Source organism: Notamacropus eugenii, chromosome 1 (genome assembly GCF_028372415.1).
Source record: "Notamacropus eugenii isolate mMacEug1 chromosome 1, mMacEug1.pri_v2, whole genome shotgun sequence".
In the NCBI taxonomy this organism is placed as follows: Eukaryota; Metazoa; Chordata; class Mammalia; order Diprotodontia; family Macropodidae; genus Notamacropus; species Notamacropus eugenii.
The window spans coordinates 176,095,924-176,119,884 of NC_092872.1; the positions used below are offsets into that span (position 1 = coordinate 176,095,924).

General features: G+C 39.9%; 1 protein-coding gene across 8 annotated transcripts in view; it reads right to left on the reverse strand.

The window, feature by feature from the left end:
* ADAMTSL3 (ADAMTS like 3) overlaps positions 1-23,961 on the reverse strand; it is a 562,343-nt gene that overhangs the window by 322,536 nt on the left and 215,846 nt on the right. For all 8 annotated transcript variants that reach the window (XM_072619353.1, XM_072619328.1, XM_072619322.1 and 5 more), the window contains exon 4: positions 1,520-1,647. In XM_072619353.1, the coding sequence (XP_072475454.1) occupies positions 1,520-1,647 (128 nt within the window). The remainder of the gene's footprint in view (positions 1-1,519; positions 1,648-23,961) is intronic.

The following is a 23,961-nucleotide window of genomic DNA, read 5'->3' on the forward strand; positions in this document are numbered from 1 at the left end:
AGAGCATTAAATTATATTTGTATCTCTTCAAAATCCCCTTTTCATTTTTTTATGGGAGTTGAAAAACCTAGTTGAGAATTCAAAAAACTTAAGAGTAAACTCTTAATATTTTGCAAAATAATCTAATTTTTAATTCAGAGATTTTAAAAAAATAAGTTTATATATATATATATATATAAATTCTAGAGTTATGCCTAAAAAGACTTCATTTTCTAAGGTATAAAAAAAAAACTTGGAAAAACAATCTTGTTAATTTCTCTCTGGCAAACCTTGAGTGTATTCTATTCCAATAAATGGGTCATTCATAGTATTTTAATAAGAAATTAATTCCAATGGATAGGACCCAAGAAGAAGACTCAGGAAACTTGGGTTCTAATCCTGAATTCCCAACTAACACCGTCATCTACTTTGGCAGGTCGGCTCAATATTCTATGCCTCAATTTCATCATAGCATTGCTTGCTTCCTGGGAAGACAGAGACAATTGCCACAGGGTCTTGGATTCAGAGCTCATTTAAATACATATTAACTCAGGGTTCACTATCACCACCTCAAAACCTCCCCATTCCAATGCATCCACCACAATAATGCCAACATAATCATCTTAATATAATGCTTTAATCACATTCCTCCTGTGCTCCAACCCTTTGAGAACTCCATATTGCCTATTGAGTAAGGTCCAAATTCCTCAGTCCATCATTCAAGGTCACTGGAAATGTGATTTATAACTTTATTTCACCTGCTTTTTCAACAGTAACATTGAGGGGGCAGAATAATACTTGTACCACTAACTTTATTATGTTGGTATAAGGAAAGTGCTTAGTGAACTATTGTTCAGTTGTTTCAGTCATGTTCAACTCTTTGTGCCCCTATTTGAGGTTTTCTTGGCAGAAATACTATAATGTCTTGCCATTTCCTTCTCCAGCTCATTTTACAGATAAGGAAACTGAGGCAAACAGCGTTAAGTTGCCCAGGGTCATACAACTAGTAAATGTCTGGGGCTGGATTTGAACTCAGGTACTAACTCCAGGCCCAGCACTGTAGCCACTGCACCACCTACCTGCTCTTACTACCTAATACAGGGATTAACTGTCATCTTTTACAGATAAGGAAACTCAGGTTGAGGGATTAAATCACTTGCCCATCCTAACAGAGTTTGGAGGGATCTTGAGCCCAGGTCTTCCTGATTCCCAGTCTAACCACTGTGCCTCACTCTCAGCTATTACATTTGATTTTTCGTTTTAGTTACTTGGGTAATATCTTTTTCTCTCTACTAGACTACAAAATTTCTAAGTGAAGGGCCTAATATTCATCTTTCCATTTCATAGCACCCAGCACAGTGCCCTGCACATAGCAGTCACTTACTAATTGTCTATTAAATTGCATCATAATTACACAGACCTTCGGATGGCGCGGGATAGTGGAATTTATATGGTTACAATATTTCCTTTGCAACATATGCCAATGTGCTCCTAAGACACCGTGGTTGCATTTTCAAGAAACATCATTCCTGCTACTGACCTTCCATTCAAGCATCTCCTCAGAGAGTAGGATGCTCCTCCTCCACAGGTCCGGGAGCAATCACTCCAGGCACCCCAGGCATCCCAGCCACCATCCTTCTCTTCATCTGACCGTGTGATTCTTGATGTCTACAAATAGGGCACAAAAGGACAAGGGATAGAATGTAAAATTCCTGTAAATATGTTCAAGTCTTCTGGGTCCTCCCCGCCCTTCCCATCTTTTCCTATGGGAATCCAAAGGAAGTGAAACATCTTTGAAATGTTTAACTTTTAAAATTATTATTTTCTCCTGGGAGGATGACAGCAGAAAATAACTATCAGAAACCGGGGGTGTTCTAGCAATGAGTACTATAGTTTGATTAAGGCCAAATTATTTTCCCTCAGAACATATCTCTGAGGAAAGGAAGAAAAAAAGGTGTTATAGGTGTACCTCATTTAACAGAAGAAATATGCTCCTTGGAGCTTTTTGTAAAATGAATTTTTGTAAAGGGCATCGTTATACTTTACCACCCAGAGACTTACATTGTAATTTCAAGCATATGTTCCCCGGGGAGAAAACACTGGACCCAAACAAAACATAGTACCATTTCATTTTTCCATCTCCACTGGCGATGGAAATTCCACATGAATGAATTTTCCAGACAAAGGAAGTTCACCCCTTTAAGCACCAGAATTTGTTCATTTTAGATGGAAATGGAGAGGGGAAGGGGGGAGCAGTGGGAAAAGTTGGCAGTTCAGGGAATCTGGGCTCAAGACATGGCTCTGTACATGACTATCTGTATGACCTTAAACAAGTCACGTAGCCTCTGTGTATTTCAGTTTCCTCAGTATGTCAAAACTAGATGTCCCTTGAGTTCTCTGCCAGTTCTAATCTATGATTTATGTCCATGAAGTCTATACTTTCTGGCTTCCTGGTATTGAGGGCTAGGGATAAAAGGACAAGGAATAGAGAAATTCCTAAAGAGAAATAAAAAGTCTTACTTCCTACCACACATGAGGAAAAGTATATAGTGCTGGCAAGAGAGTTGGCCTTGGGATTAGTGATGCTTAGGCTAGCATCGATGGTCAGCCAAAGGGCATCGCCTTGAAATGGTCTTCATTCCACTGGGCACTCTTTAAACAACAGCACATAACCACTACTACTTGGTGCCCCCTCCTTCAAACTAAGTTCACTGAGTGTTGACTATTCCATTTTCCCAGAATGCCCTCCTCTACTCACCCTTAAAGATGCTGTTCAAATTCTGCCTTGTCTGTGAAACCTTTCTGACAGCACAATATTACTATCAAGGCACCGTATCAGGCACTGAGAAAATCAAAGAAGTCTAAGACAAAGAGCCCTGTGATCACAGAAGCTGCAATCTGGTTGGAGAGAAAAGACACATGAATTTAGTAGTTCAAGAGAACTAAAAAAGACACAAAGCCAAGTGTTTGCCAAATGAATTATGTGGACAGAGATATTACAGATATTTGGCAGATGATGGCAGAGACATTGCCATAAGAGTTCAGAGAAGCAATACTTAAGCAATAAGAAATCTGTGCTCCAACACAACGGGTCTAGAGAGGGTGACGAGGGTGGGGAAAAGGCTAGAATCCTTAGCAGATTGACTAAAGGACCTAGAGATGTTTGGCTTCAAGAAAAGAAAACTGAAGGAAGACAAGACAGCATCTCCAGATGTTTGAATGGTTGTCATGCTGAAGGGGGAGGGTAGGTAAGGAGGCTGAAATGCTCCCTAGGTGGGGTGAGGTTGGAGTTTGGGTTCAGAAAGGAGGATGTGTTCAATTTAAAACTCTGGAGAGTTTGAGGAGAATCAGGGTTAAAAAAGAGGTCACAGGATTTGGATCACTGTGGATCTTCAAGAAAGAAGTTTTTAAGTGGTTCCTGGACCCCAGACAAATATATAACCAGAGTTGCATCACACGTTTTACAATTTCCAAGGTAAACTAAAAATAGATGACACAATCAAAATTCATTTTCTACCAAAACAAAGTATAGAAACTCTATGAGAAGTAAGTGTTTCAGTATTACTTAAACAGTGGCATATGGTGAATGGGTGTTGTGGAAGTCTGCATGAATTTCAGTCATTCCGATAACTATTTTAACTAAGAAAATTGAAGTTCTTTCTTCTAAGGTCAAGCCCACTTTCTGCTTGGGTCCACTGTCATCTCAACACAGCTGTCTCCCATCCTGGAGGGAGCAGAGGTGAGCATGAGTCCATCCCAGCTGTGGTTCATCTGGGGGCAGGGACTAGCCCACGTTCCCAGGCTTAAAAGGCCACAGGTGTGTCCACTCATTGAGCCAGACAAATCATAATTCCGTCTAGATTGAGGTTCAGGCCCTCCTTTGACCTGCCCATTACCCCAGTTTGGCTGACCTTTATTTTCACCTTGGATAGATTCTCCCTTTTCTCAGATCCTATTTATAGATTTGTAGATTGGGAAGGATCTAAGACGTTATCTATGCAACTTCACCATCATGACATGAATGGTCTTTTACCTCTGGTCCTTCCCAGGCAATTTGCTCTCTCTTTCTTACCTACCTCTTTGCCTTTGCTCCTTCCTGTCATGGGTCACACTCTTTTCTTTTCTAGTTTCATTACCCACACATCTCTGCCAGAATAATGAAAAGTTCCCAGTCTCCCCACATTTCTGGTCCTAATTTCAAGTGGGGCTGGGGAAAAGAAAATTTGATACCCATGGTCGCCAAGCATTCAACATATACCATCATGGAGAATCATGAGTACTAAATAGCAATAATGTCAATTATAATACATCATAATATTATATTATGGTTATAAGTATAATTTATAACCATTGTATTTATTATAGTTACTATTATGATATCAAGTATAATTGTTGCTTAATGTTTTAATGTGTACAAAGTGTTTTGCATCTCATTAGATCCTCCACAAAACCCTTCAAGGGAAGCTAGGTGGATAAAACACCAGGCCTAGAGTCAGGAAGACTCATCTTCCTGAGTTCAACTCTGGCCTCAGACACTTACAAGCTGTGTGACCCTGGGTAAGTCACTTAATCCTGTTTGCCTCAGTTTCCTTCTCTGTAAAATGAGCTGGAGAAGGAAATGACCAACTACTTCAATATCTTTGCCAAGAAAAGCCCAAATGGGGTCACAGAGAGTTGGACATAACTGAATAACAAAAATAAAACCCTGTGAAATAGGTGCTACATTTACCCCCATTTTACAAATGAGGGAACTGAGGTTAGAAAGGTAAATGATTTGCCATGGGTCATACAGAGAAGTGTTTGAAATGGCGATCAAATCCAAGGGTCTTCCTGCCTCAACATGCTTTCTAGTATACCACCTACACCAAAAAGAAAGCTAAGATCATTAAATCTCATTTTGTAAATGAGAAAACAGTGGAACAGTGAAATTAACTGACTTAGCCCAAGACCTCTTTCCTTTCAATGCCAAACATTTACAAAAAAAGTTTTTGTTTACATTTTGTTAAGACTTAGATCTCAATAGGGGCTAATTCTACAGAGAAAATTGTTTCTCTTTAGGCCAAAAATTAAATTCAAGGGGATGTTCAAACCATTTAAGTAACCTTTTAGTAAGTCAATGTGACTTCCTGCAAAGTATGATGAGGTGCTCTTTGCTCAGCACTCCTTGTTAACAGTTAAGTAGCTTATTAACTTGGATGTTAGCACCAACAAAGCAGATTTCAACCCACCCACACCCACTCATCCTCTACTACTCTTCTACATGTCTTCCCAAACCTCGATCACAGGGGGAGCCCCCAGGATGCCAGGGACACCCTCCCTCCTTTTTCTTTATTTCATAAGAATATCTGTGGAACCCACTGACTGAGCATGAGTTAGCCTTTGCTTTTGTCACATGACCAGCCAATCATAGTTTTCAATCACATACATCTTTTATTATTTTATCTGTGTATATTATTTTATTATTGTTCTTGATTTTCACACCTAGGATGATTCTCATTTTCCTAATCCCAAAATGCAGCATACACAGGCACAGAGGCCACTCCTCATTTGTGGATTTCTCCTTGGTGGGCACTTTCAACTTCCTGTCTAAAAATCCCTACCTATCTGTAATATGAAAGCAGACAGCCTACACATCAAAGTTCAAAGTTTATGTGTGTGTGTGTGTGTGTGTGTGTGTGTGTGTGTGTGTGTGTATATATATATATATATATATACACACACACATACATATACACATACACACAAATACATACACACACACACATATACACATATCAGGCTCTCTTCTCAGTTCTGTGCAAGTGACCCAGGACTATCTGCCACAACTCAGGGAGGAGTAATGAAAACCTGGCAAAATCTGGAGACATTCCGGTCCAGGCAGTGCCTCTTCAATCCTCCTCTACCAACCACAGCCTCAAGACCATCTACTTGATAAAGTTACAGAAGTATCCTGTCTTGCTGGACGTTCACTTGTAGCTTTATCTTTTAGGTACCTGTGACCCCCACCTCAAGAAAACCTCTCTTCCCTTGCTCCTATTCTCTCTCTCCCCCCCACTCCCATGCACCTTAAATTTAAGTATTTTCTCTTGTTTTTGGCTCAAGACAATTTAAACAAAGGATCATTGCTTTTTTAGCATTAATAACTGGTTTGCTTCTTCTATGGAAATCTCTTAGTGCTCTCCCCAACCCTGCCCCCCACAAAGCTGCAACAGACTAGCGTATGTATACAGTATATTTTTAGGATTATTGTCAAGAATTTTATTTTCATTATATAGTTCAACTTTTACTAGATCTGTGTATGCATTACTGAGCTAATAGTTCCCTTTATTTTCCACGTACTTGGCAATGGTGCTTCAGCTGGATTGGTAACTTCATTACTGAGCTGAGAATTCCTTAAAGTCTACGTGCTAATTCTTTTGGGAGAGGGTAGAAAGCAGTCTGGACCAGTGATTTCTTTAGTGGAGAGAATTCCTGGTATGGAAACTCTTTTCACCAATAGAGATCTATAACTCATCTGTCACTTACAGCCTTAGACACTTGGCTTGGACACTGAGACATTAAGTAACCTGCCTATAGTCACATTGTTTAACTCCAGTCTTCCTGACTCCAGGGCACAGCAACTTTCTACGTGCTGATATGTCACAGAAAATCTCTCTTTCTGTAGCAAAACTGTATCATTATTTTGCAGGGCCCACCTTTACCAAGGTCTAAATACATCTCAAGAGTCCTGACCAATAACAATTTGAACAGACTTGGCTGGAGGAAATCAGGCTCTTCTAGCTGATGTTTAACAAAAGACCATTGGATTTAAGAGCCAGGTGACCTATCCATATCAGCTGTTATCATCATCATCAATCTTGGCTAAATAAATCATTAATAATCTTGGCTTAAATAAGTCATTTAACCTTTTCCGTTGTTAGTTTCCTCCCCTCAGGAATACTGGATTATAAAGAACTTAAAAATCAAAATCATATCTTTCTTACATATAACTGACTCCCAATAATTAAAGAATTGTTAATATATGGAGTGTCAAATAAACCAGTTGTTCGGAAGTAACAAATAGTTGTTTTGTATGTACCTAGGCTGTATGCAGTTACACGGAAACGCTTACGTTGTAATTGTTATTTGGTCATGCCGTATTCTTTGTGACCCCATTTGGGGTTTTCTTGGCAAAGACAGTGGAGTGGTTATCCATTTCCTTCTCCAGCTCATTTTACAGATGAGGAAACTGAGGTCAACAGGGTTAAGTGATTTGCTCAGGGTCACATAGCTACTAAGTGTCTCAGGCTAAATTTGAACTCGGGAAGATGCGTCTTCCTGATTCCATGCCCAGCACTGCACCACCTAGCAAACAAATGTTTGCCTAAAAAACTATTTCACAGAAAACTCACAAAAGGCAAGCACTCACATGGAGGTCGGAAGAAGCAATGCAAGAATGCTCTCAAGGTTTCTCTGAAGAACTCTGAAATTGATTGTGAGACATAGGAGACCCTGGCACTGGACCACCCAGCATGGTGCGCTTGCATCAAAGAAGGTGGAGTGCTCTATGAGCAAAGGGGAATTGTAGTAGTTCAACAGAACAAAAAAAAAACACACACAATGTACAAATTTGAAGACATCTCCACTCCAGATGTTCATAGGGACTATTTGTGCCCAACTGGTGGTAGAGCCTTCTGAGCTTGTATGGGTCTGATTGACTATAGTCAGACACACTGTACCTTGACCCCAACACAGTGACATCATTTTGGTCGTCTCTGAATGAAGGACAACCACCAACCATACATACACAGAGGAAACACTACCGCCAGTTTGCACTCTAGGCAAAGATATTGCTCTAAATCTAGGTTGAAAACAATCAGTAGTTCACTTTAATCATACATTTATAATACCCAAGGACTGGAGCCAGAGAAGATAAATTCAAACGTTTACTGAGAGCTTACTATTTGCAATAGATGTGTGTGCTTGGAGCTGGAGAAGATCTCAAGATAAATAAGACATAGTTCCTGGACTCCAGAAGCTTAGAATCTAGAGAGATAAGACTTATGCAGATAAATATTACAATACAAGTGAAAAATTAGGAAGTATACAATGGGGATACCAAGTGTTCTGTAATAACAATAATAATAAAAGACCTCCAGATTTAGTAGGGATTGAGGGAATTAAGTGAGACTTCGTAGGGTAGGTGACATTTCAGGTGAGTGTCAAGGGATGGGTAGGAAGCCCACAGGCAAAGGTGATGAGAAGATACTGACAGAGATGGAACAAAACTGTGGAGATGGAAAACTAGGGGACACATTTAGGGAACATCAAGCACGTGAGCACATGGGAGACAAAGGTTGGATAAAATGTTTGCTTAGTCTCTTCCACAAATTTTCTAGAACCTCTTTATCTGAGTCTGTCCTGGTAATTTTCACAGTCACTAAATCCAATCCTTAAAAAATAAATCTTCGAATCTCTGTAGGTCAAGTTTCCACATTCATTCCAAAGCAAATATAATGAGGATACTAAACAATATTAGAACAAGTTTGTACTAGTTGTTCTGGGGGATTGGGGAAGAGCATCCCTAGTTGAATCTCAGTTACTGATCCATGTCACCTTTGACCTGTCCTAAGAAAGTACAAACAATTTCCTAAGCTCAAATTCAGTTCTTCTTTCCATCCAGGGAAAGGAAACTGGTTTCTCTTTCTGTTATAAGAGCACAAGCTGTACTGGAAATGAAAATCCTCCTTTGTACTAATGGTAGAGTGAGACCCACAAACAGAGAACACAGTCCAGAAGGAACCAAAAATATGCGATTCTAGTCAAAGTACATCATAAGCAATGGTCACAAAAAAAAAAAAAAAGGATTGGACTGGTATTGGGAAATGTGGGTTCTAAGACTTGCCCTACTAATAATTAGCAGTGACTATAGTCATGATTCCCTAACTCAGGGCTCCCTGGACCATGCAAGAGAGGTAGCTCCCCTTATATAAATGAGCATCTTTATCCTTCCCTTTTGCTTTCTTCCATCCCATTACCTTGATTGTAACTATGAGAATTACTTCTAGGCCTAAACACATATTAATACGGTTCCACTTAGCAGAGTCTCTTATGATAAAGGGAGTGTTCAGAGTGAATTTTCTTGGATACTGAGAACTTATGCCTCAATTTTCATTAGTGTCACTCAGATATATCTGGGTAGGAAAGAAGAGGCATAAATGCTAAGGGGACTGGACTGGGAACCAGGAGACCTGGGATTGTCGCCTTAGAAGTGCCACTTGGTGGCTGAGTGACTGAGCAAATGGCTTTTCTTCTTCAGGTCCTTGTTTCCTCTGCTTCAAAATAAAGTGGCCCAATAGATGATCTTCAAGTCTTCTGACTGACATTCTACGGCCATTTCTTTAAAAGCTGACTTAACCCTTTCTCCCCTTGCCCTAAGAATATTGGCTTTAAAAAAAGATAATACAATGAAAGCTTCATAAAATAATCAAATTAGATTAAATCATGGCTGGATAAAAGCCAGATACATTAAATGAACAAAAAGAATGTATACAAGCTCACAGTTTCACAATTTACAGACTGAGCCTGTTCTTTGTGGATATTAGATTATGAACACGGAAGCTACAAAGCCCCGTAGTTAATAATCTACTTTGTTAACATCTTGTATTAATGAAAGATCAAGTTAAAATAAAAACCAATTACACCCTTTATTTATCAAAATACTAACTGGATAGTTGAATTTTCTCATTTTTAGGAAAGTTCTATTGGGATTAGATTATTTTATGTAAACTACTATCTTCCTAAGGAGAAATTTCTGGTGCATCCAAGAACACAAGGGTGATTAAAGGAATAATTAAATGTTGAAGGAAGCCCAGAGATCTCCCTCCCTAGAATATCTCCTACAGGGGAAACAACCAATTGTCTCCTCTTCTTTGAAGCTAAAATGTGAACCAGTTGCACACTTGAGGACTCATTTGGCTGATTTAGGAAGAATGGAGGCCATGCTAATGGAATTCTGCCAGTAGCAGTAGGAGCCCATTCCTCCACCCCAGGCCCCACCCCAAATCCCTGCATTTAGATGGAGTTTTAGCCAGGGTGCTTGGTTTTTCTGAAACTGGATTGGTTTGTAGATTTAACTGCTTCAACATTTTAATAATAACACCATAATAAAAACAGCTTTTAAAAACTGGCTGAGCAGGGGCATCAGAATTGTAAATTAAACCAACCAAACCATGGAAATTGGAATTAGTAAACCGGGGGGCCTAAATTGAGATTTTTCCAACATGTACTCTGGGATAGTTCATGGAATAAAAATAAAATTGCATTAGTAACATTTGCCTTGGACTTTGGTTTGTCTGGGGCCAGATGTCTGGTGAGCTTCACCTTCCCAAATGACACTTACCCTGAAATCAGAGGAGGCTCTAGCTGATGGCTGTGTATGGAACCAGCATAAACCTCAAATGGGGGTGTGAATCTGATGAGAAAAATAGGTACAACAGGCTGATGACAGAGCCTGCCCTCTGGTAAAAACAGAAAGAATTCCTAGCGATGGGAAATGTGACACTCCATTAATTTCCTGGCTTGTCAAGTCACCTGCATGCTCCCTATTCCACAAATACATCAGTCTTTATAATGTCCTATGCTATCTCAAGAGTTCTTCAGGAATTTTGTACTGGTAATGCTGCCATTATGGCAATCAATCAACAAGCATTTATTAATGTAATATATACTAATGTGTTATATACATAGTTTATATATTATACAATATATAATATAATAATATTATTAATAGTTAATAATATTAATTACTATGCGCCAGGCAACAGTCCTAAGCTCTGGGGATACAAAAAAAGGAAAAGGAAAAGGAAACCAGTCCTTACCCTCAAGAAGCCTGCATTCTAATGGGGAGAGGACACATAGAAATCAGAATATAGAGTAGAGGGAAGGAAACTTCAGACCGAGGAAATGGAATGAGCAGATAAGACCCAGTGGAGGAGGGGGTGTGTAAGCTGAGTCTGAAAGGACAGGTTTCAAAGAGTTGGAGTTGAGGAGTGTGTTCCAGGCTTGGGGAACAGCCAATGCAAAGGTAGAGAGATGAGAGTATGAGGGAGGGCAAGGAGGAGAGGATGGCTTTGAGACTGAACCAGGAGAGTGGAGTCAGGTTGTGGAGAACATCAAATGCCAAAGGACTTTCCATTTGATCCCAGAAGCAATGGGGAGAACCTAGTGTTCACTGAGCAGAGAGGTGATAGGATCATTTTTGACTGCTGAGTGGAGGATAGATTTGAGTGGAGAGACTTGAGTCAAGGAGACAGTGGAGGGGCTAGGAGGGAGTGGTGGGGTGGAAAGCCATGGGAAGGCCAATGAGACATTTCAAATGTGCTCAGAATCTGAAATAAATGAAGCATCTTGCACGTGTGTGATATCAGCTGAACTAGATGGAATGTTCCCTTTTATCTGGCCCAGAGGAGGAGAGCTGACGCCAGTTTCCCTGCTATGAAACAACAAAAGGATCTCATCACTTCAGAATCTCCTCCCACACAAACACACAGGCACAATGGAACTCACACACCATACGTGCTTGCTCATCCTGTGGGACTCTGGCCCCAAGTCTGCCTCAGGGAATCCATCACCCAACGTATGACAAGGAGCACAGGTGGGAGAAATCAGCAAGTACAGTATGTTCACTTGCCCTACCTGCTCTATGGAGATCTTCCCCTGAGAATGCTCCCTGGAGGTCAAGAAGGGAAGTGGTTCAAGAAGGCAATTTTCCCCCAAGCCATCACCCCAGCTTTGCATATTCCAGGATCAAGGCTGTACTTTGGAAATCCGTCCGATCAAGTTCCAAGATCAAAACACAATTAGCGTCTCCTGTGAGCAGATAGTGCTACAGCCAGAGCCCTTACCAAAATCTGGCAACAACATCAATTTATAGTCTTTAAATATGAACATGCCCCCACCCCAGTGCTAAGCTCCGGGGATACAAAAAGAGGCAAAAGAAAATACCCACCCTCAAGGATCTTATCATCTAATGGGGTTGAGGGAGAAACAAAACACAAATATATATGTATAAAGCTAGTGAAATACAACAGATATAGGAAATAATTAACAGAGGGAAGGTACTGGAATTAAGAAGGGTTAGGGAAGACTTCATGAAGGAGGTAGGATTTTAGTTGGGACTTAAAGAATGCAAGGGAGGTCAGTAGTCAGAGGTGAGGAGGGAGAGCATTCCATGCCTGGAGCTGAGAGATGGAGTATCCTGCTTATGAAATAGTTAAGAGGCCAGTCTCACTGGACTGAAGTATATATGTTGGAGAATAAGGTGTAAAAAGATTGGAAAAGGAGGAGGGAGGCTGTGAATGCCAAAGAGAGCATTTTATATTTGCTCCTAGAGACAATGAGAAGATACTGGGGTTTCCTGGAGAGAGGGTGGGGTGTTTCAGGTGCATCACTTTAGTAGTTGAATAAAGAATGTGTTGATTTTTATTACTGTACACCAGGATGCTGAGCCATCAATCCATCCATGAGTATTCATGGATTTAGCCATCATGTGTCAAGTAAAGACACACCAATACACTGGACTTACCTTTGGCTCAGTTTTCTTTATCCTCTTCAGTCTATAAGACATATCTGATTAATAAACCTTAATCAATTCAAACTGAACAAGGACAGCACGGAGCAACTGCTTTCATTTATCCTTCGTTGAGTTGTGACAGGGGTCCACCTCTTGCCCAGGCTGACCACAGAGATCTAGGAAACCTCTGAGCTATGAAATGGGCCCAAGTTCCCTGAAGGATACCAGCTTCCCTTCAAGGAATCCCAGGATATCCAAATAACTGCCTTACCCAGGTGAATTCCTTTCAGGGAAGCTTCTAAGAAGTGCCCTCAATTGGGACCTAGCTGAGTGACCAAAAGCCAACCCATGCCAATGACCATAGCTCTCTGCCTAAAGAGAGTTTAATAATTCCTAGATCAGTTTTGGTTATTTTTTTTCTCTTTCTCTTTTCAAGAATTCTTGTTTTGTAGGATGGGTCCCTAGGAGAGGAGAGAGGAATACAGGGAGAAGTTTAGGTATTTTAACAACAAAAGATACCAACAGTTTTTTTTTTTAAAGAGAATTCTGCTAGAAGTGGAAGGCACCTGAAGGCTAAGTCAAACAAAAGAATTTGCTTTTTCCCACTTTATGGATCCACAAAGTAGGTGATTAGGAAATGCCTGTTGATTGATTTAATTGGAATAAAAGAGGGCAAATTTAACTGCTGTATTCAAAAATCTGGACAATTTGTCCAATGATAGGGGCTTTATTCCAAGTACATGTAAGAAAAGGTCCCCATCTAGGCTGCATCTGAACAGAGAGAGGTCACCACTTCACAGAAAACAATCTTTTCATTTGAGGACAAATGTAAATCATCCTTCCTGTGCATTTTTGCTTTGTCCTGGAGCTAAAAGGACAGTCTTCTTCTACCAGACAACCTTGAAAACAGGTGAAGGTAGATGTCATGACCCCTGTGGGCATTACTTTCTTTCATGAACCAAACCTGTTCCAGTTTTTTCAATGTCCTCCTTAAAATGTGGGGGTCCAGGACTGATGATGAGCCTCAGGTCTGATCTGGCTGGTCTAGAGCACGGTGTAACAATGAAGGGGGTTCCAGTTTAAAAGGAACATAGGCTCACACTTTTATGCTCTATTAAAAATTAAAACTGCATCAAAACTTTTGGGAGATGTTGTATATTATGATTCCCACTATTCTGGCCGCTCACTAGATTTAACCATATCGTAGTGGTTGACTCAAGACTTTAGCTTTTATTCAACTAAAACCCTGAAGTTATTTTCAAATGAATGGTAGTTAAACTTAGTCTCAGGATTCAAGAGACTTAACTTAAAGTTAAAGGTCATGTGTAATTTTTCTTTTAACCCAAATGCAGGGCTTTCTATTTTTTCCTATTGAGTTTTCTTTTGTTTGTTTTAGGCCATCCTTCCAGGCCCCGGAAATGTTTCTGCATGCTGATTCTAGCCTGTAATCCAACCTATTAACTATCCCTCCCAGTTCTGTGTCTTTAGGCTATTTCTAGGAAATGCCTAGGGTCATTCAGCAGGCTAAGAGCAGGGTGTGGCCTTCAGCTTTGGAGCAGTAGGCTTTCATAGCTTGGGGATTTGTCCAGGCTGTGATATATGACTTGTTGCATCGATCTCCCTGTTCCAAGAATTTTACCCACAGTAACCACAAGGAACTTAAGACAAATCCAATAGAGAAGACTGCTGATGTTAGTTAATGGTAATACCTTAAGTTAATACAATGCCTTTTAAGAGCTCCAGTGCGCCACATTTTTAAATTAATTACATTATCTGAATAAGGCTGCTAGTATTTAAAAGTGTTCTTAAGGGAGTAACAGAATATCTCCTTTAAAGTTAAGAAAGTTTGAACGATGTGTCTAAGTCCAAAGAGTCAGGAATACAAAATAGGGCTCTTTGTATGGATAAAGGTGGGTTCGTCATTGCCACAATGAGAAACTGGAATATTACTACTACGGATACATAGCATTTACACTGAAACTTCAGGTTTACAAAGTACTTTCCATAAGCTCTCCCACCAGATCATCACAATCCTGTGAGATAGGTGCCATCATTCTCCGCATTACAGATGGGGCAGCTAGGTGGCGCCATAGTGCACATAGGGCTAGGTTTGGAGTCAGACTCCTCCTCCTGAGTTCAAATCTGACCTCAGACACTTACTAGCTGTGTGACCCTGGACAAGTCACTTAACCCTGTTTGCTCATCTGTAAAATGAGCTGGAGAAGAAAACGGCAAAGCACTCCAGCATCTTTGCCAAGGATATAACTGTCAGATATAACTGACATGACTAAACAACAGTATTACAGAGGAGGAAACACTCTGAAAGAGGTTAAGTCAAGTGCTTAGCGTTTAAGTGACTCCTAAGTAAGGGTAGGAAGCAGGATTGTAACTCAGATCTCCGTGATTCCAAGTCCAACGCTCTATCCACTGAGCCACCTTAGCTACCTCGCAGTCTACATACACTCTGATATGTACAAATAGACCTATTTTGTATTCTAGGAGAGTCTCTGACTCTTGACTAAAACACATTTTAATTTTCTCTATTTCTTGACCATAAAGTGAGAATTCTGCTATATGTGCCCTAGCAATGCTTCCAAATGAAAGTAGCTTCGTTTAGCTAATGTCATTACTTTATTTTGAAATGTTTGACATTCTCTTCTTTCTTCCCATTGGCATTTTGAAAATACCACAAAAATTCTCTTCCAAAACAATTCCCTTTCCCAACCTCATAATTTCTTTCAAACTATGCAACAACGGACCAGAGGTTCTTACTGCTCTCCCTCACTCTTGCCTCTCCCTCTGTCCTCCAACTTGGCCTCAACTCATCCTGCACTTTGCAGCAAGACTAACTCATTCTTTCATCATGTCATAAACCCTGTGTGAGCAACTCCAGGAGCCCTGAACAACATACTTCATCTGAGCCCGTGATCCTAAGTACAAATACCTAAAGCTGGAGTTCAACCCTCTCCACCACCAACCTGGTTTACCTGTACAATCTTATGGCCTGTCACTCCCCAATACAGACCCTCTAAGCAGGTAAAGTTTATTTCCCTAGTAGTTCACACATATCACAGCATCAGTCACAAGATACGGAGCTGGAATGAATCTCACAGGTTACCTAGGTCAACACCCTCATTTAATTAATGAGGATATTGGGCACAGGACAGTTAAACGGCATTCTTCAAGTTTACACAGGTAGTGTCAGAGACAGTAATAACGATGATGATGATGGCTAGCATTTATATAAAACTTCAACATTTGCAAAGCACTTTACAAATATTATCCCATTTGATCTTCACAACTACCCATCGAGGTAGGTGCTATTATTGTTATATGTTATTGTTACTATGTTAATATACTATTACTGTCATCATTTTACAGGTGAGGAAAGTGGAGTGGTCAGAGGTTAAGTGAATTGTCTGGGGTCACACAGCTAGTAAGTGCCCAAGACCAGATTTGAACTCAAGTCTTTCTGACTCCATGGAACCAACTTGGGTATTCTGATCAGAGAACCAGAGCTCCTTCCACCATACCATGCTGCTTCATAATTTGGTAGTACTTGTCTTGACTCTTTGCCACTGGACTTCAATGACTGGAGGAGTGAGTGAGGCTGAAGGCTTTCCTGAGCTCCGATACACTTAAATCCAATTTACAAGAAAGTCAAGGTATCACCCTCTCAATGTCACCGGTCATCTTCAGGAATGAAGGATGAAAAACAACATTTCTGCTAGTCCTTCTGCCTAGAATGACCTCCTCTCTTCACTTATCCAAAACCTACACTTCCTTAAAGGGCCAAGATCAAGGCACATCTCCTCCAGGATGCCTAATAGCATCCCCAGGGATTCTTGTTTTCTCTGAATTATTCTAGCAGTTACAGTATGCACAGGTGCCAAAGGACAAACACTAATCTAGACAAGACCTAGTTACCATTCTTAAGTAGCTGTGTGATGGTCAAGCTGACAAATCTCTCTGGGTCTAATTTTCTTCATCAACTAAAAAAAGAAAAAAACAGGGACTGTTGATTTTGAAAACAGTACTCTGAACAATGTACTTGCCGATCTTATGTCAACTGTATAGTGGTTAAGGGATGGGTCACTAGAGCAGCTAATTTGAATACTTTCTAGGGCAGTGGCCTGCCTCTAGAAAGGAGCACCCTGTAATTGGGTTCACTGGATTGGTTAAATTGTGGACAGATGATTTTTATCCCACTGGATAACTCATTCTAATATTTGGCATCATTTATTTCAGATTATTTTGAACCCTCAGCTTCTGCAAAAATTTTAGTTTGTTCTTAATGGAAATAATAAAAAGTAAAAATAGTAGCAGCTACCGCTTACCAGCACAAAAACCCTTCCCATACGTAAGGAGAGAGAGCTAGCTTCATAGTCAGCAAGGCAAGGGCTCAAGTTCTTCCTTTGACACCAGCTAGCTGGTGTGTGACCACAGGTAAAATCACTCTCAGTGCCCCCAAGAAACTCTCCAAAACTCTAAGTTACAGGCCAGCTGCCAGTCTTCATCAGTAGAAAGTCATAGGGAGTTTACTACACCAACATATTAAGATATCCAGACCAAAAAAAAAGGTGGATGAGGGGGAATGTGGAATTTGTTTTCTTTTCGCCAGATTTAATCACCTCAATTCCTTTGACTTCTCCACAGTGGCCTCCTTTACCAACTTTGGTTTACCTAGCTGCTTCTTCAATTTCCTCTCTCTAACTGCCTTTGAAAGATTGAGAGTTTTTGTTGTAGGGACTGATATTAGAAAACATGGAAAGACTTACATGAAATTAAGAAAAGTGAAATGACCAGAACCAAGTGAACACAGTATCTGGTAACAGAGATGTTGCCATAAGAACCACTTTGAATGATTAATCCATTTTTAGTATTATATTACTCAAAACGGTATCAGATATATTCAAACAGCAACAGAAATACAATCATAAGAACAACTTTGAATGACTAGTTCATTTTTAGTATCATAGATAGTAAAATCAACTATAAAAGACTATGAAGGAAGATGCTATTTACCTCCAGAGAAAGAACTGATAAACAGAAGTATGTATAGTATAGCTTTACATACATACATATATGTATGCATATCTATATGTATGTATGTATGTGTATCTAATAGTAACCTTCTCTAGGGCAGAGTTGGGAGGGAGGGAGAAAAAAGTATACGGCAAAGAAAACTTGGAAGGAAAAACAGAAAAGCAGGGAATCTTTGAAAATGATGAGTAGTATTTATTATGTACTCCAAAAAAAGTCAACAGTGTAAAATGGAAATTCATGGTTTTACACAGAATCCTCTATGTTGTGCTACGTGCACGGAAATGTTCTTTTTTGGTTGTATCTTTTTGTATTTAAGTTCAAAATTGATAAAAAAAAAAAAACTAAAAAAAGATTAAAAATACTGATGAAAGTAGAAAGAATTTTCTCAGCATATGAATCAAAGAGGTAATCATCAATGGGTCCACTGCACAATACAGATTTTAAAATAAAAGCACTAATGTATGCCTGATGACACTGCTGACCTTACACTAGAGGAATTCATTTGGTTCCAGTTTCATGTCTTCAATTCACTGTTTCTAGGGGTTTGTATACAGAGTACAGGCTCACAGAGGGAAGAAAGAGGTTTGAGAACAGATACAATGACCCTCTCAACATTGAAACAAATTTGGCACAGTGAGCTACAAGACTGGAGATCTTTAAGACCTATAACAAAGGAATTCTAAGTCTAGATTTTTTTAGAAATAAAAAATAGGGTTTTTCTATTCGTCATAGATTTAACATATTTATTGTTGAAATTTTTTTATAAAAATAATTATTGTAGTCATAATTTAATGTGTACCAAAGCTCAAATATATCACTATGGAATGGGCATCATAATTTTTTTTTACAATAGTACCTGTCCCCTTCAATTACACATATTTCAACCCTCCCAAAAGATGTCTGCAGACAAATGAGACAGATAACGATTTCATTGCTGTATGGAACTTCTCAATAAGGAAAGTCCCTCTACCAAGGGGATAGATCCCTTCAACTTGTAGTTTGAGTTGCTAGAACACTTAGAAGTTGTCTTCAGTCAATTAGCATTTAATGAGTGTCCACTTGGAATTAGGAATTGTGCTAAGTCCTAGAGATACAAAGCCCAAAGAGAGAAAAAAAACTATCCAACCCCCAACCAAAAAACAGTCCCTGCTCTCAAATAGCTCATAGTCTGATGGAGGAAACATCATGTAACCAAAGAAACGAGACCCTACGATTAAGGAGGACTGGGTAAAGTTTCTTGTAGAAGATGTGATTCTAGCTGAGATTTGAAGGAAGAATCCAGAAAAGTGAAATGAGGCAGAAAGTTCTACAAATGGGAGAAAGCCAATGAGAACGCACAGTGATAGGAATGTCACATTCAAGGAACAGCCAGGAGGGGCAGGTGTAAGAAGACTGCAAAGGCAGGTTATAAATAATAGCTTTAAAAGACAAAAATAGGGTTATATATTTGATCCCAGAGGTGACAGGCAGCGATTGGAGTTCAGTGAATGGCAGAGGGTCAGAACCGAACTTTAGGAAGATCAGTTTGACAGTTGAGTGAAGTAAGGATTGGAGGTGTCACTGACCTCCGTTTCCTTCATTTTCAAGCTTTGCAGTCTTGCCTTCTTACTTCGTCACTCCACTGAAACTGCTCTTTTCAAAGCTAATGATGGTCTCTCCACTGCCGAATCTGGTGCTTATGGGGTCCTCATCCTTCCCTACCTATTTGCTGCATTTGACACTGCTGTCCACCTTCTCCTCCTGAATATTCTTTCCTCTCTCTTTTCATGACACTGCTCTTCTGGCTCCATCCTACTGCCTCAGTGACGCTTCTTCACCACCTTTGCTGACTTATCATCCATTTCATGCCTCTTAAAATTGGGTGTTCCCAAAAGTTCTGTCTTAGACCCTCTTCTTTCTCTACCCTCAGTGAACTTATCAGCTTCCAAGACTTTAATAATTATCTCTATGTAGATAACTCAGATGTATCTCTACATATATATGTGTGTGTATCAGGAATGTAGATATATACATATAATATATACGTCTATATATCTCTGTTGATATACATATACATATATATATATATATATATAGACAGAGAGAGAGAGAGAGAGAGAGAGAGAGAGGAGAGTTGGAGGGAGGGAGATAAGTTTAGTTTTAGATATGTTGAGTTTGAGATGACTGTGAGACATACAATTCAAATTAGCCAACAGGCAATCAGTGACATGGGACTGAAGTTCAAGGGAGAGAAGATTGGCAGTATATGTATGTAACTCTCTCTAATATATGTACGCATTTATCAGAGAATGTGTATACATGTGTATATATACACACATGTATATTGTGTAGACAGAACATAAAGATATGGATGTAGTTATAGATAAACAAAATATGGATTCAGATTAAATATAGATGTACAGTCCATCTCTTTTTCCATGAGCTTCAGTCCCACATTACCAACTACTTATGGACATTTCAAATTGTATGTCTCAGATACATGTCAAACTCAACACATCTAAAACTAAGCTTACTATCTCCACCCCATACCTTCACCTCAACTCTCTCTTCTTCCAGACTTCATTATTTCAGTCAAAGGCACAACCAACTTTCTAGTATCCCAGGTTCATAACCTGAACATTATCCTGGTCTCTTCACTCTCCCATACACCACATGTCCAAATCAAACCTTGCTATTTCTTCTTTCGCAGCATCTTGCTTCCAGCTCCTTCTAACTACTCATACACCTAACACCTTAGTTTAAAACCTAATCACTTCTCAAGGCAATCACTTCAGCATCTTTCTAACTGGTCTCCTGGACTCAAGTCTCTCCCTACTTCAGTGACAAAATCTTGGTTGTCTAGGATCATTAAAGAGCCCTATCCCCTGTAGCAGGCAGGTCTCAGGTGCATCACACGTGTGGGGAACTTGCAGCCTCAAGGCCATTTGCGGCCCTCTAGGTCCTCAAGTGCGGCCCTATGACTATATTTGTTCTGTGAAGTTTGGATTTTGTCAAGGGACCAAACTTAAAGACCTACAGAGTCACATGTGGCCTCAAGGCTGCAGGTTCCCCACTCCTGGATAGGCAATTCTCAGCTGAAGATAATTTCATAGACAGAATCCTGGCATATCCATCTATAGTTTTTCTTTCTTCTTTTTTTTTGGAGGGGGGAAGGCAGAACAATTGGGGTTGAATGACTTGCCCAAGATCACACAGCTAGTGAGTGTCAGGTGTCTTAGGTCAAATTTGAACTCAGGTCCTCCTGACTCCAAGTCCGGGGCTCTATTCACTGTGCTACCTAGCTGGCGCCCCACCCCCTCAACAGTTTTTACTTAGGATATTTAGGCAAGCTGCATACAAATCAATTTATGTCTTCCAGACAATTCTGAGGAAATGGATACAATCTCAGACACAGCAGAAAAAGAATAAGTAATAGTGATCATCCTCGAAACAGAGAAATTTGCAATGAAAACAATGGTAAGAGAATAAATTATCCCATGATGAGTTTTTCACCACATACTGAAAAGGTCACATATCTCCCCTGCAGAAAAGTCTCCTCAAAGATACCTGCCAATACTATGCCCTCCCTTAAAAGAAGCCTGAATTCCATCAAGACCCTGACAAAAGTGTTCCTTTACTTTCCAATCTAATGGTCACAAGAAGTGAGATGACTTCGTAGTCATGTGCCTTGCAAAAAGTAGCCACCAAGTGCTTGAAGAATGAATACATTATGAATGAAATGACTCTACTGACCAGTTTAACTGATAGAGCTCAGAGCCAGAAGACTTCGATTCGGGTGCCATCTCTGATACATGTTGCCCGTGTGACTATGGGCAAAGTACTTAAATCTCCTGGTGCTCCCCAGGTGATTTTCTAAGGCTATAAAGTTGCAGAGCAGTCATCTGTTTGCTTTGATAGTTTCCTCAAAAGAAGTGCCCTATATTAAAGAAATCCCCCTAACCCCTCCCTCCGTCTCTCCCTGTCTCCCTCTCTCTCTCCCTCTCTCCCTCTCTCCCTCTCTCCCTCTCTCTCTCTCTCCCTCTCTCTCTCTCTCTCTCTCTCTCTCTCTCTCTCTCTCTCCTCCCTCCCTCTCCCTCCCTTTATATATATTTCTGTGTGAAAACTTTATACTATATGACATTTTACATACATATATATATGATTTGTGTTTAATAAATCAGACATTTATTTGATTGAGTAGTTAACTGAATATAGCATTTGTGGTTACTAATAAACTAGGCATCAAGCAGTCTGCCAGCAATAAAACCCCCTATCAAAACATTGCTTCAATGGAAAAAATCAAATTCAACTAACATCATTTTGACGTTAGGGTCCTTACAAAGTTGCCTGTATCTGAAGTAAGGGAGAAGAGCTTGAACAATGCCTAACATTCATAACGATGACTTTGAGTCATCAAAGGAAAGTTCACATATAATAGCAGCTCATGTTTATATGCTATATAAGAAGGCAGGGAAATGTAATATACCTGAGAGAGAGCACCATAAAAATGGGTAAAATAAAACAAGTTTTGACAGCTGAAGGTTATACTTCTGATTTTTGAAAAATTAACTCCCCCACCATATAAATTAATTGCAATTACATCCAGGATTCATTACTCTCCTTGCCTAGAATATACCATTCCTTTCCCCCACCCAACCTGCCTTCTGCCTTTTATGAGTGGCGTAGTATCCTTGTAAGATTGCCCTTAGAATCAGGAAGACCTGGATTTAAATCCTGCCTCCAAAATATACTTGTTGTTAAGACTGGCCAACTTTAATTCTCAAAGCTTCATTCTCCTAATCTGCAAAATTAGTTTAACAAAACCATATCTATCTTACAGGATTGCTGTGAGTCTCTTATAAAACATTCTGCAAACCTGAAGGCTCTACATAAATGTCAGTTGTTATTAGTTTTTACTCATAATTACTTGCCTTCTTGTTTTTGTCTCAGCTCACCTATCTATGTTTTACCCCTAATATGCCCACAGGAGATATTTGTTAGTTCTTCTTGGGAGAACTCTTAGTAATCTTGGATTCTTCGCTCAGTTCTATTTCATTTTGCTCACACCCCAGCATGACACCATCTCAACTGTTAGCAATTAACTCTGTTGAACTAAAGACAAAAACAAAGTGACCTCCCAATAGTTGCAGAGCATCTGACTGAATTAGAGGTGACAAATAAAATAATCAACCCATGATTCAAAGCAACATGGCATATCTGAAAGAACATTAATTGACTCTGAAGTCTGAGAACATGAGTTCAAACCCTGCCTCTGTCACTTAACATCTAAGAGGAGAGAAATCACTTAAACCTCTCCAGTCTCAGTTTCCTCATCTGTAAAATAAAAGGCAGACTAGATGAACTCTAAGCTCCCTTCTAATATCTAATGATCCTAAAACTTTGGATGAGTAATTTGGATTCCTGTCACAATCCTAGTCAATTTCCCCAATCAGATTTACTCATTTTTAAACCCAAAATGGCACTCTGACATTTTAAGATATCCTAATTTGTGAAGAATCAATCTCAAGTTTGAGACCCTCCCTGTAAAGGATGGTGGGTTGTTTTGTTCTGAGGGGAGGGTTGGGAAGCAGTATTAGTTGGCGGCTCAAGTCCAACACTGAGAATCTAGGAGTTGGTTTATGAGGGAAACTGTAACAGAACAATAAACTACAACAAGTGAAATAAATACTTAGGCTGCAGGTTTCTATGTCTACTTTGCCAATTTACCTCATTCCTAAGTTGTAGAAAGGAAGGAAAAAAACAGGAAAAAAAAGGAAGGAAGGAAGGAAGGAAGGAAGGAAGGAAGGAAGGAAGGAAGGAAGGAAGGAAGGAAGGGAGGGAGGGAGGAAGGAAGGAAGGGAGGAAGGAAGGAAGGGAGGAAGGAAGAAAGGAAGGAAGGAAGGAAGGAAGGAAGGAAGGAAGGAAGGAAGGAAGGAAGGAAGGAAGGAAGGAAGGAAGGAAGGAAGGAAAGAAGGAAGGAAGGAAGGAAGGAAGGAAGGAAGGAAGGAAGGAAGGAAGGAAGGAAGGAAGGAAGGAAGGAAGGAAGGAAGGAAGGAAGGAAGGGAGGGAGGAAGGAAGGAAGGGAGGGAGGAAGGAAGAAAGGAAGGAAGGAAGGAAGGAAGGAAGGAAGGAGGAAAAAAACTGAAAACCAACCATAAACTTCCCTTCAGAGGAAAGTAAAAGAATAACAGTTGAGTGAGTAGGAAAGGGCATTTTCACTAACATTCTTTCCTTACTTTCAAAAGGACCTGGTGTCCTAATACCTGAATAAAAAGATGAAAAGTGGCATGTTATCCACAATGCTCCACTCAGTTCTTGGGTTCTGAGGACTGGATCAGAGATGTCCAAATATATCATACGGTCAACAGTTCCCTTGATCATAATATTTCTATCAACGTCATGGT